Below are 15,486 nucleotides of genomic sequence, written 5' to 3' on the forward strand. Positions count from 1 at the left end.
TTGGCAAGGATTTCTTAAAAATAAAAACAAAGAAAAAAGGTCAGCCAGGAGTATGGTCTAATGATAGAGTGCTTGCCTAGCATGCACAAAACCCTGGGTTGGATTACTTGGTACCATATACACAGAAATAGCCAGAAGCCAGAAATGGTGCTGTGACTCAAGGATAGAAAGCTCAAGGACAGTGCCCAGGCCCTGAGTCCAACCCCCAGCAGAGAATGCAAGCAAGAAAGCAAGCAAGCAAGCAAGAAAAAAAGAAAGAAAGAAAGAAAGAAAGAAAGAAAGAAAGAAAGAAAGAAAGAAAGAAAGAGCAGTGATGAAAATCTATGGTTTTCAGATCCACAAATTTACAGAACGGATACTTGAATTTCTCAGAATATTTTCTAGCATGATTTTTTTTTTGTGTGTGTGGCCATACTTAAAGAAAATGAACAGGGCTGGGAGTTTGGCCTAGTGGTAGAGTGCTTGCCTAGCATGCATGAAGACCCAGGTTCGATTCCTTGGTACCACATACATAGAAAAAAGCTAGAAATGGTGCTGAGGCTGAAGTGGTAGAGCTCTAACCTTGAGAAAATCCAAGAACAGTGCTCAGGCCCTGAGCTCAAGCCCACGATTGGCAAAAAAAAAAAAAGAAAGAAAGAAAGAAAAAGAAAATGAAGAACAATTGAATAAGAAAAATCACATTCCATTGAGTTGTGTCTCGAATGTTTCTTGTCTGTTGTAATAATTGAAGTGTTTAGTGGATTCAAGTTATAGTTTGATTAACATCTATATTAGTATTATTAGTTGTTGTTGTTTGTGGGGCTTGAATGCTGGGCCTGGGCACTGTCCCTGAGCTCATCAGCTCAAGGCCAGGGCTCTACCACTTTAAGCCACAGAATCATTTCTGGTTTTCTGGTGGTTATTTGGAGATAAAAAAAATCTCATGGACTTCCATGTCCAGGCTGGCTTTGAACTGTGATCCTCAGAGCTCAGCCTCCTGAGTAGCTAGCATTACAAGTGTGAGCCACCATGCCAGGCTTTCTCTTAACTCTTTTGGATGATGAATGACTTGTGAGCTTCATTTGTGTATGCTAATTAATTTAGCTTATGAAAGACAGGCCAGCTTCTTATCTTGAGTTAAGTGTTCTGACTGGCATTGGTCTTGAGAAGGTAATTTCTGAGCATAAAGTCATGTTCTAAAAGGAATAGAATTGAGTTGGGCATTGGTGGCTCATGCCTGTAATCCTGGCTACTCAGGCTGAGATCTGAGAATGGAGGTTCAAAGCTAGCCTGGGAAGGAAAATCCATGAGATTCTTATTTTGCAATTAGTTACCTCAAAAACTGGGAAAGGAGCGGTGGTTCAAGTGGTAGAGCACTAGCCTTGAGAAAAAGTGCTCAGGGTCAGTGCCAGTTCCTGATTTTCAGAACTGGCACAAAAACAAGTGTAATTCTATGAGACTTGAATCCCCAATTAACCACCCCCAAATCAGAAGTGACACTGTGGCTCAAGAGGAAGGGCATAGCCTTGAGCAGAAGAGTTCAGGGATAGCACCCAAGTTCAGAGTTCAAAACTTTGTTTGATCTGCTAGTTCTACAAAAGCAAATGGACAGGCTGAGTGGAATTTTTTTCTGATCCATGGTCATGGAGAACTCTAAAAATGCCTTTCACCTGTGCTGATGGGGGCTCACACCTGGACACCTGATTGCTCAGGTGGCTGAGATCAGAGGATTAAAATTTGAGGTTTAATACAAGCAAGAAAGTCCTTGAGACTTATCTTCAGTTAACCAGCAAAAAGCCAGAAATGGAGCCGTGGCGCACTTGGTTGAATGCCAGCCTTGAATGAAAGAAGACTAGCTGGTATAAGTCCCTGAGTTAAAGCCACAAAATCAGCACAATGCTAGAGCTTGTGTGTGTGTGCGTGCGTGCGCACCCACAAATGCCTCTCTCCTGCTGAACAAGTCAGATTCTGCTTCCTCATTACTGAACATCATTTTAATGCTGTTCACTAAAAAGTGTTATAAACTATCCATGCTTATTTCTGGAAGAGCTAGATTTTTGGGGGGGGAGGGGGGTTGGTCATGGGGCTTGAACTCTGGGCCTGAGCACTGTGCCTCAGCTCTTCAGCTCATGGCTACCGCTCTACCCCTCAAGCCACAGCTGTACTTCCCCTCTAGTGGTTAATTAGAGGTAAGAGTCTCAAGGTCTTTAGTGCCTGGGCTGGCTTTGAACCACAATCTTCAGATTTCAGCCTCTGGAGTAGCTAGGATTAAAGGTGTGAGCCACCGTGCCCAGCTAAAAGCTAGATGCTTTTAAAGCTGTGTCATAGGTTTTTGTTTCTTGCTTGATCTATATTGCAATGTTTTAATGCATTTAACAATTCTGTTGCATTACTTTCTGAAATTTGTAAGTAAAAATGATTGTTTCTCTGAAGGATATAAATGTATAATCTAATTTGTTCTGTTAAACAGTGATGTAAAAAAAAAAAAGACTAAAATGTCTGATGATGTAATAGGTAGATCGTATTCCAGAAGGTTATACCCTTCTATCTGAAGATACTTTCCAAGAAACTAATGTACTAACAAGATAGATTAGCTGAGTGCTGGTGGCTTGTGCCTATAATTCTAGCTGTTCAAGAGGCTGAGATCTGAGGATTATGTTTTGAAGCCAGCCAGGGCAGGAAAGTCCATGAGACTCTTATCTCCAGTTAACCACCAGAAAACCAGAAGTGGAGCTGTGGCTCAAAGTGGTAGAGTGTTAGCCTTGAGCACAAAAGTTCGAGGACAGCACAACACACACACACACACCAGAAAAACCAAAGACACAAGACCCATAGTGTGTCTGGCTAAAGGGCTGAGATAGCCTACTCTAAGTCCCTGATTATAAAACGTTCAAGAGCATTCATTAGTCATGGCTTGTTAATGTCAGTCTAGCCTTTTGAAAAACATTTCAACTTTTTTTTTTTTTGTGCCAGTCCTGGGCTTGAGCTCAGGGCCTGAGCACTGTCCTTGGACTTTCTCAAGGCTAGAGCTCTAACACTTGAGACACAGCACCACTTCCAGCTTTTTTCTAGTTTTGTGGTACCGAGTAATCGAACCTGGGTCTTCATGCATGCTAGGCAAGCACTCTACCACTAGGCCAAACTCCCAGCCCCATTTCAACTTTTTTTTAAAGCTACTATTAGTATCTATGTATGTCTGTCCCATCCTCTTATTTTTAATACATTACTTCTATCTCGTTTGTCTCATTATCCCCCACCCCCAAATTCTCAATTCTGTGTTTTTCATTTCTATTTATTTAGGAATCCATAAAGCTGTTTAAATGTTCATGTTACTTCTACATGGAGAATATTCTTTTTTTTTTTTTTGTGGGTTATAGAACTTGAACTCGGCCTGGGCCCTGTCCTTGAGCTCTTCAACTCAAGGCTACCACCCTACCCCTGGGCCTGGACATTGTTCATGAGCTCTTCAGCTCAAGGCTACCACCCTATCCTTGAGCCAAGCTCCACTTCCTGTTTTCTAGAGATTAATGAGAGTCGAAGGTCCTTTTGTACCAGGGCTGGCTTTGAACCTTGATACTCAGATCTCAGCCTCCTGAGTAGCTAGGATTATAGGCGTGAGCCACTATGCCCGGCTACATGGAGAATATTCTTGGGGTTTATACATTCTCCATGAACTTTTTCTGTTCTGTCACTAACACATTATTAACTGTTTTTTGTAGATTTGGTGAAGAATGATTTAAGTATTAAAGTTATTTGACACATATAATGGCAATTAAAAAATCAAGGCCTGAGCACTGTCCTTGGACACTTTTTGCTCAAGGCTAGCACTCTGCCACTTGAGCCACAGAGCCACTTTTGGCTTTTTCTGTGTATGTATTTCTGGGAAATCGAACTCAGGGCTTCATGCATGCTAGGGGAGGTCTCTACCACTAGGCCAAACTCCTGGCATCCTTACGTTGCTAATTGCTCCCCCCCAAAAAAAATTAAAAGAAAGAAAGCAAGTTGATATCAGAACATGAACTAGAAAAATGCTTTATCACATAGTACCAGTTCTTTCTTTTTTTTCCCTAAATGCATTTTGATGAAGAATTCCCCTTTCTTCAAGCTGATCTGCCCAATATTTAATACAGTCCTCATAAAGAAACAAATCCAGACAGGCACTGGTAGTCGCACCTCTAATTCTAGTTACTCAGGAGGCTGAGGATTGTGGTTCAAAGCCAGCCTGGGCATGAAAGGCTGTAAGACTCTTTTATCTCCAAATAACCACCAGAAAAATGGTACAGTGCTAGCCTTGAGCAACAAAGCTCAGGGAGCACCCAGGCCATGAGTTCAAGCCTCATGACTTACCAAGAAAAAAAAAGAAAAAAGGAAAAGAAAAATCCAAGTCAAGTGCTTATGCTCCCATCTATAAACCTAGCTACAGGGCTCCAACGTTTGTCTTTGAGAAGCTGTGATTCAGACTTTCTAGATCTTTCACTAAAGTACAAGGAGAGGATAATCAGAAACTGTTTTGTTGTTGTTCGTCATTGTGCTTGACCTTCAGCGTCTAAGCACAGTCCCTGAGCTCTTTTGCTCAAGGCTAGCACTCTATCTCTCTGAACCTCAGGGCCACTTCCGGTTTTCTGTTGGTTAACTGGAAATAAGAATCTCACTGAGTCCTGATGGCTCACGCCTGTCTTCCTAGCTACTCAGGAGGCTGAGATCTGAGGATCGTGGTTCAAAGTCAGCCCAGGCAGAAAAGTCTAGTCTGTGAGATTTGTCTCGAATTAACAAGCAGAAAACTAGAAGTGGCTTTGTGGTTCAAGTGGTAGAGCACTAGCCTTGAGCTGAAGAGTTCCAGGACAGCTCTCAGGCCCAGAGTTCAAGCCTCACGACAGACCAAAAAAAAAAAAAATGTCTTGCCAGGCATAGTGGCTCACACCTGTAATCCCACTACTCAGAAGGCTGAGATCTGAGGATCACAGTTCAAAGCCAGCCTGGGCACTAAAGAACGTAAGACTCTTATCTCCAATTAATCCGTAGAAAAAGGGAAGTGGGGCAGTGGCTCCAGGGGCAGGGCTGTAGCTTGAGCTGAAGAGCTGAAGTACAGTGCCCAGGTCCAGAGTTCAAGCCTTATGACCCCCACCAAAAAAAAAAAGTCTCATGGACTTTCCTTCCCAGACAGACTTCAAACCATGATCCTCAGAGCTCAGCCTCCTGAGTAACTAATATTATAGAGATGAACCACCCAGTGCATGGAGACAGTCAGAAACTTGATCTCAGGTTCTCACCCTGCCGCTCTGTACTGAGCCCTGAGAAGATCACTTAATCCCTAAGCCTTAGTCTTTTTTTTTTTTTAAGTCAGTCTTGGGGCTTGAACTTGGGGCCTCAGCACTGTCCCTAAGTTTTTGTGCTCAAGGTAGTGCTTTATCACTTTGAGCCACAACTCTGCTTGCAGAGTTGTGGTAGTTAATTGGAGATCAGTATCTATGGGTTTTCCCGTCTGGCCTGGCTTTGAACGTCCATCCTCAGATCTCGCCATCTGAATAGCTAGGATTACAGGCATGAGCCACAGGTTCCTGGTTTGAGCCTCAGTCTTCTAAACTATGAAATAGAGATTATGCTGGCCAACAATTGAGTTTTTCTGAGTGCTTCAAAAGCTTTCATTCACCATTTAAAAAAAAAAAAAAGTGAGCAAGCAGGGTGGGATTGGGGCTTAGTTGGTAGAGTGCTTGCTACCATGCACAAAACCCTGGATTCCATACCTGATACCACATACACAAAAGAAGCCAGAAGTGATACTGTGGCTGTTGTGGTAGAGTGCTAGCCTTGAGAAGCTCAAGAACAGTGCGCAGGCCCTCAGTTCAAGCCCCAGGACTGGCAAAAGCAAAATCAAACAAACAAAAAACCCTTTTCTTGCAAATGCTTAGGCCTATGTCTATAATATATGGCAGTTTATACATATAATAAATTACGCTTATATTATCCTCCCTTCTTTCTACTCTTCTTCTGCCTGCCCCCCCCCCTTTTTTTTCTGTCATTGCCCCAAATCTATGTCCAGGTTTGCAGAAGGAGAAAGAGGGGTGCCCTTTCCTCTCCCATAGAATGGAAAAAAACAAGTCTCTCTCTTTGATCATTTGTCATGGAGTGTTTATCTTAATACATTTCACAACTCTGCCAGGCACTGGTAGCTCACGCCTGTAATCCTAGCTATTTAAGGGACTACAATTTGAGGATCATGATGCAAAGCCAGCCAGAGCTGGAAAATCGGTGAGACTCTCATCTCCAATTCATCACCAAGAAAGCCAGGAGTGGAGCTGTGGCACTGGTAGTCTTGAATGAAAAAGCTAAGGGACAACTGCCCAGGCTTCAGCTCAGATTCCAAGTCCAGCATAACAACAACATAATTCTATCAACTTCTTGTCTAGTTTCACAAGTACATATTTACATATTTATTCCATAACCGTTCTTGCTTTTCTACAAAATGTTCATTTCTTACCAATATGAGATCTTTTTTGTCAGTCCTGCGGCTTTGAACTCAGGGCCTGAGCACTGTCCTTAGTGGCAAGCACTCTACCACTAGGCCAAGCTCCCAACCCCTCTATATGAGGTCTTAAATGAATATCGACTGTCAGCTACCACTACATAAAATTTTAGTGCTATGTGGTATAGAATTGAAACTACTAGCAATATTATATTCCACATGGCCATTGTTTAAATAGATTGATTAAACTTTACTTAAAATAATCTTGGAGTCAGGAGCTGGTGGCTCACACCTGTAATCCTAGCTACTCAGGAGGCTGAGATTGGAGCATCCCAGTTCAGAGCCAGTCCAGGCAGGAAAGTCCATGACTTTCTTGTCTCTAACTAACCAGCAAAAAAAGCTGGAAATGGAAGGCATGACTCAAGTGGTAGAGCACCACCAGCCTTGAGCATAGAAACCAAGATTGCACTTGAGGCCTGACTTCAAACAGTACTGGCACAAGAAAGAAAAAAAAAATCTTGGAAACAGCACATCAAATACAATAACCATGTGTCTTAACAAGTGGCAGTGCTGTTGCTGCACTAAATGGGAGACTAGGAATCAACATGTTCCAGATATGCAAGAAGGAAGATATCCATTGGAAGACAGAGGAAGAGTTTACCAGGAAAAATGAAGGTGTGGGTAAAGGTTTGAGCCTTGGGGGCCGGGAGTTTGGCCTAGTTGTAGAGTGCTTGCCTAGCATGCTCGAAGTCCTGGGTTTGATTCCTTGGTACCACATATATAGAAAAAAGCCATAAGCAGTGCTGTGGCTCAAGTGGTAGAGTGCCAGCCTTGAGAAAGCCCAAGGACAGTGCTCAGGCCCTGAGCTCAAGGCCCAGGACTGGCAAAAAAAAAAAAAAGTTTGAGCCTCTGTCTGTACCTGAGTGTGGCTGAAAGAATGCATGAACTTTATGAGACTAGTTTCCTCATGGTCTCACCCACCCCACCTTTTCCTCCTTCCCTTCTGCCGCCCTCCCTCTCTCTCCCTCTCCCTCCCCCCCTCTCCTTCTCTCCTTCCTCCTCCCCCTCCCCCTCCCTGCCCTGGGATTCAAACTCACCCCTCAGAGGCTCTTCCACTTGAGCACAATCCCCATTCCCCCCCACCTCCAGTTTTTTTGCTTTCGTTATTTTTAGTTATTTTTCATATTCTAGCTGAGATCATAGGCATGCGTCACCACAAGTTTCAGCGACATGGGGATCAGACTTACTTTTGGCCCAGGCTAACTTTCATCCGTTCCCCTCCTGTGGCCATGCAATGAGTTCAAGTGAGAACAAGACCAAATCTAGCTTCCTGGCAAATGCCCCAGACGTGTTATCAGAACGTTTAGGGGAGCTAAACAACTTCATCTTTGTGTCTGGCAAGAGAAGCAATTGAGGAAGATGTGACCACAGTAAAGGTGATAGGAAAGTTTATTAGCCAAGAAATAGAGCAGAGCAAGGGAGCACATGGCATAGAAATGACATGGGTGCCACTGCCTCACACCTGTAATCTTAGCTGCTCAGTAGGCTGAGATCTGAGGAATCGTGGTTCAGAGCCAGCCTGGGCATGAAAGTCTATGAGACTCTTCTCTCCAATTAACCACCAGAAAACCAGAAGTGGTGCTGTGGCTCAAAGTGGTAGAGCGCTAGACTTGAGTTGAAGAGCTCAGGGACAGTGCCCAGGCCCCACAGTCAACCAACCAAAGAATGGCTACCAGAAGACATCCATCCCTTCAGTCCCTCTCAGCCATCTTGGATTGTCTCCTCTTTTCAGCGATTGGCCCTGTATCCAATAGGGAGAATTGGAGTCCTTGAAGATTGTCAAGCCAAAGATTTAGCATCCCTGTCCTTATTTCTTCATCCTTTGGGCCTTCTTCCTCATTCTCCTGTGGCCCTCATCTCCCCCAGACGTTTTGTTGTCTGTCAGGTCTTGGTTTATCAGCTTCTCTGGCATGTGCAAGTCATATGGGCTGTAATTCCCTGACTGGCAACTTTAGAACTAAGACATCTCAGGCTGGAAGTGTGGCCTGGTGGTAGAGTGCTTGCCTAGCACGCACAAAGCCCTGGATTCGATTCCTTGGTACCATATACACAGAAAAAGCTGGAAGTGGTGATGTGGTTTAAGTGGTAGAGCGCTAGCCTTGAGAAAGCTCAAGGACAGTGCCCAGGCCCTGAGTTCAAGCCCCAGGACTAAACCATCTCACTCAGTAAGTGCCAGGTAGTGACAGCCACCCTGTGACATGTAATCATAATTGGCTATAACATGTTCATCCAGATGCCTTTGTCGCCTCTGATAATTATTTATCCCCACTGGCCTGATTTGGGGGTAGATGGAGTTTAGAAGCCTGATTGTTGAGTGGCTGAGCAACTCTCATAGCTAACCGTGGCTGTGGAGTTTCTGTAATACCTGATCCATGGGTTATATAATTGTCTTTGTGTGTCAGGGGGGTCATGGGGCTTGAACTCTGGGCCTGGGTCCTGTCCCTGTGCTCTTCAGCTTAAGGCTACCGCCCTACCCTTGAGGCACAGCCCCACTTCCCATTTTCTAGAGGTTAATTGGAGATAAGAGTCTTGGGTCCTTTTGTTGCCAGGCTGGCTTTGAACCTTCATCCTCAGCCTCCTGAGTAGCTAGGACTATAGGCATGAGCCGCCTTGCCCTGCTAATTGTCATTGCAGGGTCTGAGCACTGTTCTAGAGCTCTGTCAAGATTAGTGCTCTACCACTTGAGCCACAGTACCACTTCCAGCTTTTTCTATGCATGTGGTACTGAGGAATCAAACCTGGGTCTTCATGCATGCTAGGCAAACTCCTGGCCCTATAATTGTCATTTTTTTATGGCTTCAGTGATTTACTGGGTGCTAATGGTTTGCACCTGTAACCCTAGCTACTCAGGAGGCTGAGATTGGAGGATCAAGATTCAAAGTCAGCTGAGGTAGGGAAGTCCTTGACACTCATTTTCAATGAACCAGCAAAAAAAAAAAAAAATCAGAAGAGGAGGTGTTTCAAGTGGTAGAGCTGCCAACCTTGAGCGAAAAAACCAATTGAGAGTGCCAGGCCCTGATCTCAAGCCCTACTGCCAGCACACAAGAAAAAGAGTATGGTTTATCTCTTACTAGCATTGTAAAACAAGATTCTTAAGTGGTTTGCAAAGTTGTTTTATTTTCCAGGTGTTTCTTTTTCATATATGCACTAACCCAAAGAGACCAGCAGAGGGCAGCACAAAACTGCATTACTTTAAAACCACGTGTCTGCTGTTGGCCCAGTAAATTCCAGTAGCTGCCTAAATTGGTCCAAAATACATCTAAATTACAACACATATTTTTTTTAAAGCTATTAGAAAATACAGAAGGAGCAAATACGTATGTGTGTGTGCACGTGTGTGCATGCGCACATGCATGCATGAATTGGAACTGAAGCTTGAACCCAGGTCCTGGGCACTCTCCCTTAGCTTTTTCTATTCAAGGTTGGTGCTGTACCACTTAACCCATACCTCTACTTCATGCTTTTTTGCTAGTTATTTGGGAGAAAAAAGCCTTATACCCAGCATTGGTGGCTCTCCCTAATCTTAGCTACTCAGGAGGCCGAGACCTGAGAATCACAGTTCAAAGCCAGTCCAGGCAGGAAAATCCATGACTCTTACCTCCAATTAAATACCAAAAAGCCAGAAGTAGAGTTGTAGCATAAATGAGCCAGCTCAGAGACCAATGCCCAAGTCTCAAGTTCAAGTCCTAGGCCTGACACAAAAAAGAAAAGAAAAAGCTTACAGAGTTTTTTGCCCAGGCTAGCTTTGAACCTCAATCCTCAGATCTCAATGTCCTGAGTAGCTAGGATTACAGTCATAAGTCACTGGTCCTGGTACCTTCATTTTTAGAGACATCAAAACACCAACGATGATTGTCTTCCTGTAGCCTTGATGTCCTTGAGAAATCTTGCTACTAATTTCGTGTCACTAATTTTCTAAATGGGCCTGTCTTTCCTGTTGGACCTTTCTTGGGGTGGGGGGAGGGAGGGGAACTGTTGAATCCAGCTGTTTCTGTGTCCCTGAACCTTCGTCACTCAGTCTCAGGCAGCTGCATAGAGACTATCACTAACCTCTGGCTCTGTCGTCTCTTTGTATATATGTCTAATTTATCAGTTTCTCGTAGATTGTCAGCAGCCTGCTGCCGCCGTACCGCCACAGTGCACACAACTAACTGCAAGGCCAGACTGCCCGACGGTCAGGTAAAACTCACAGCCTTCGCTTCTCCCACCCAGCTGCATGACTGACCCTCAAAGGCCGGGACGGAATGACCTCTTACCCTGTGTTATCTCACACCTGGGCTCATGAGTAAGGCTGGGTGCCTGATGCAAGAGAGCAAGCGTTTAGGTTGCACACAGCTAAAGGCCTTGGAGCCCCTGGTGACTCTGCAGCCTTCCAGCTGGAAGCCCAGCATGTACAGGATGTTTGTCCCACTTGGCTGTTTGTTTCTCAGACAGGCAAAACCAGGAAGAGAATGAACAGCAAAGATACGCAATGTAGTGAAGACTTTATTTTTTAAAAAATAATAAAACAACTTCCAAAGCCAGGTGCGGGTGTAATCTGAGCCAGTCAGAGCTGTCCTAAGACCATCAGCACTGCATTCCAGTCTGGACAGAAAAGAAACAAAAACAACAACAACAAAAACACCAGACCTGTGCTGAAGACTCACACCGTGTCATCCCAGCGCGTGGGTCAGGCCAGCCTCGGCTGCACACCAGGTCTACGAGACTTTTCTCTAGTGAAGCACCAAAAAACCAGAAGTAGAGCTGAGGCTCACGAGGTAAAATGCTAGCCTGGAGCCAAAAATAAAGCTCAGAAATAGTGTTCAGGCCCTGAGTTCAAGATCCAAGATTGGTGCAAAAATAAATGCTAGGCTGGAGGCATGGCTTAAGTGGTAATGTTCCAGCCTTGAGCAAATAAACAGTGTCTAAGGCCTGCAATCGAGCCACACACACACACACACACACACACACACACACACACACACACACACACACACACATACACACACTGTTAATGAGTGAGCTCTTTAGATTAGATCACCTGAAGAAATCTAAAAGCAAATTTGCCTGCTCCCTGGACTGCAGAGCTGATAACAGTTCATGGTCCTTGGGAAAGCACGTCACATCTGCCATCACTCTTCTCCCTCCTGACAGCCTCAAAGCATCCCACAGGCCCTTTCATGGATTACTCCATCCTGGCCTCCCTGATTCCTGTTGGACCATATGCTTTCCTAGTCTGGCTGTGGCCTTTATGGTTGTTCATTTGTGCGTGTTGCTATATCTGTCACCCTCACTCTAGGAGAGACTGCTGTACCCAAGTCTGTCTGAGGACTAGGTGTGGATGTAGACCACGTGTGGACCTGTCTTGGGGAGCTAGCAAGCCACCAATGCAGGACTGTGGCATTCAGGGGCCACGTGTCACATGGTCCCTGGGTCTATGGCGTTGTGTCACCAACTTGATAAGCAGAAAAAGACGTCTTGATAATTGGAAATCAGGGTCTCACAGGCTTTCCTGCCCAGTAGCTAGAATGACAGGAGTGGGCAACCTGCCCCTGACCTAGCCAGGATCTTGCTGGTGGTTTTTTCTTTTCAGTCACAGGGCTTGAACTCTGAGCCTGGGCATTGTCCCTGAGCTCTTCAGCTCAAGGCTACTGTCCTACCCCTTGAGCCACAATGCCACTTACGGTTTTCTAGTCTCATGGACTATAGTGCTCAGACTGGCTTTGAGCCACAATCCTCAGATCTGAGCCTCCTGAGTAGCTAGGATTTCAGGCGTGAGCCATAGGCATCTGGGATGGTGGTTCTTTCTGTGGACTATTGTAGCAGCACAGCTTTTATTTCAGAAAGGTTCTTTGCTAGCTTGTTCATACTACATTGTATTGGAAGTCAGTTGCAGAGCAGTTTCAATTATGGAAGTAACTGAAATATATGTATAAATATTCCATCCATCTTGATGGAAGTGTATACACAGAGTTTTAAGAAGGTGACCTATAACTGGGCCAGTAACTCACTCCTCCCAATTTGAAATAAACCAAAGCAGACAAATCTGACTCTATCTCCAACTAACCAGAAAAAAGCTGCATGTGGAGGTGTGGTTCAAGTGGTAGAGTGCTAGTCTCAAGTGGCTAAGTGAGAGTGTGAGGCTTTAAGTCCCAGTACTAGTACCAAAAAAAAAAAAAGCTGGATGCTGTTGGCTCATGTCTATAATCTAAGCTACTCAGGAGGTGGTGATTTGAGGATCATGATTAGAAGCTAGTCTGGACAGGAAAGTCTCAGATGCTTATCTCCAATTAACTACCCCAAAAGCCAGAAGTAGCACTATGGTTCAAGTTGGTAGAATTCTAGCCTTGAGGGGAAAGAAAAAAGCTCAGAGGCAGGGCCTAGGCCCTGCGTTTGAGTCCCAGGACCAGCGTACACACACACACACACACACACACACACACACACACACACACACACACACACACCACTACCACCACCACCACCAAGTAAATATAAGGAAAAAGAGCTCAACTGGCAATCCATTCACTACCGAGAAGCCCACTCTCTGTATAAGAGGGGCCAGAGGTGTGGATTTTGTGAGTGAATGGGGGCACGTGGTTGTCCCGATGTGTGGATTGGAATCCCACCTGTCACACCCCACACCCGTGTGGCCCTGCAGTTATGTCCTCTGGCTAAAGACTCTTGTGAATAGATCAGCAGAGCTGGGGGAAGGAATTCAGTGAGGCACAGGTGTCTGTTGCACTGTCCCTGATTTTTTTTTTTCTCAAGGCTGGTGCTCTATCACTTGAGCCATATCTCTACTTCTGGCTTTTTCTGAGTAGTTTATTGGAGATAAGTTTCACAGATTTTCCTGCCCAGTCTGGCTCTGAACTATGATCCTCAAATTTCAGCCCCCTGAATAACTAAGATTACAGAAGTGAGCTATCAGCCCCTAAGTTGCTCTAGGTGTTTTAAGAAGACCAGAAATAGTCTCTTCAAATGGTCTCGTTTTTGTGTGTATGTGCATCGTGGGGCTTGAACTCAGGGTGATTGGCTTGAGCCACAGATCCACTTCTGGCTTATTTTTTTTTTTTTTTTTTGCTGGTTAACTGGAAAAAAAGAGACTCAGACTTGCCTGCCCAGGCTGGGTTTGAACTATGATCTTCAGGTCTCAGTCTCCTGATTAGCTCAGATTATAGGTGTGAACCACCAGTGCCCAGCTAGGGAGGACACTTTTTAAACTTTATTTCACCTGGCTATTTTGAGAGAGAGAGAGAGAGAGAGAGAGAGAGAGAGAGAGAGAGAGAGAGAGAGAGAGAGAGAGAGAGTGTGTGTGTGTGTGCACATGCATGCACATGAGCATTCACCCTGGTCCTAGGGCTTGAAATCAGAATTTCTCTCTCTCATTTAGCTTTTTTGCCAAGGCTAGCATCTACCAATTGGGCCACAATTCCACTTGTAGCTTTTTTGGTGACTAATTGGAGACAAGAGACCCTTAGATTTGCCTGATCAGGCTGGCTTCAAATTGGGATATTCAAATCTCAAGCCTCCTGAGTAGCTAGGATAATAGAGATGAGCCACCAACCCCAAGTCCACCTAGCCTGGCATTTTTTTGCAAGTGGAGGTGGGTACGTTGTGGGGCTTGAACTGTCCTTGAGCTTTTTTTTGCTCCAGGCTCTGAATTTCTGGTGGGTTATTAGAGGTAAGAGTCTCACAAACTTTCCTGTTCAGGCTGGATTTTGAGCCATGATCCTCAGATCTCAGCTTCCTGATTAGCTAGGATTCCAGATGTGAGCCTGGCTCTTTTTTTTTTTTTTTAAGATCCACCCTGACTAAAGAGTTAAGTGACCCAATTGCTTGTGCTGAGGCGACTTACTTGAAAACCACACATTTTTATGACCTCCATTCTCTTCTCCCCAGCCCATGTAATGAAAAGAACAAATGTGCAGGGTGTTAGAGGCTCATACCAGTCATCTTAGCTACTCAGGATACTGAGATCTGAGGATCACAGTTCAAAGCCAATCCAGGCAGGAAAGTCTGAGAGACTCTTTGTCTCCAATCACCAAAAAAGCTGGACGTAGAGCTGTGGCTCGAGCCATAGAACACATCTTGAGCAAAAATGCACAGGGACAGTGCATAGGCCCTGAGTTCAAGCCCCAGGACTGGCACACATAAAAGAGAATATATTCCAGGTCCCAGTGCATTTCATTTTTTCTTTGTCCTGTCTTGTTTTGAAAATCTCCCCAGGGTTGCCGGCATGCGGTGCATTGAAACTGTTTTCTCGGCACCATTTGTACTCCTTTCTTCTTTTTCTCAGGATGCGTGTGATTTCTGAGCCGTGGTCGGTGCACTTTCTCTGACCCATGTGTTTCTGTTCTGCAGTCCTGATGGTGTTGGTCTGGAGGAGCGGCCACATTCCAGCTCGCCCTGCGTCCCTCTCCAATGTCTCTCACCACCGCCTCGCCCCTAAGCCTCACCTCCAGTGGATTCGGGGGCCACATCCAGGATACTGCCCAAGACCCAGTGGAGGAGTGGATTTTCTTCTCCGTAGTCAGATGAAATTGGATTCACCATCTGGAAAGAGGAAACGTGGAGAAGAAAACACAAAGCACAGACTGGTTGTGTGATCAGTGTGTTTATGACGAACTGCAATCAGTTGCCTACAGTGCACTTCGTAAAAAAACAAAACATAAAACATGTATCTCAGATGACTGGCTTTACCTCTATAGCAGCGTGTCCTATGACAATTTAAGGAGACATGTGTTATAAAATTACCTTTCTTCATCCTCCAAATTCAGCTGTACAGGAGGAGTCCAATTTTTTTTGATTGTTGATAATATTTATTTTGTTGGAGATTTTTTTCTTTTGCTACCTGATGTACGTCTATTGAGATAATTTAATTTCTGTGAAAGAAAAATGTAATTCACTTATTTTTATCATTTTTGAATCAGCAATAGTTTGCTGAGTGGAATATGAATTGTAATTGAGTTTGAGATCTGGCATTAGCCAGACTATGGTTATTT

General features: G+C 44.6%; 1 protein-coding gene across 5 annotated transcripts in view; it reads left to right on the forward strand.

Moving 5' to 3' along the window:
* Positions 1-15,029, forward strand: part of Bicd1 (BICD cargo adaptor 1) — an 81,849-nt gene extending 66,820 nt beyond the window's left edge. For 2 of the 5 annotated variants that reach the window (XM_090319455.1, XM_090319463.1), the window contains exons 9-10: positions 10,606-10,681; positions 14,846-15,029. In XM_090319455.1, the coding sequence (XP_090175581.1) occupies positions 10,606-10,681; positions 14,846-14,933 (164 nt within the window). In that variant the 3' untranslated portion in view covers positions 14,934-15,029. Of the gene's footprint in view, positions 1-10,595; positions 10,682-14,845 lie in introns of all 5 variants that reach the window. The other 3 variants (XM_090319473.1, XM_090319482.1, XM_090319498.1) reach the window with 3 other exon arrangements.
* Positions 15,030-15,486: the final 457 nt, after the last annotated feature.

This window comes from Megascapheus bottae, chromosome 2 (assembly GCF_031878675.1).
Source record: "Megascapheus bottae isolate mThoBot1 chromosome 2, mThoBot2.hap1, whole genome shotgun sequence".
Classification (NCBI taxonomy): domain Eukaryota; kingdom Metazoa; phylum Chordata; class Mammalia; order Rodentia; family Geomyidae; genus Megascapheus; species Megascapheus bottae.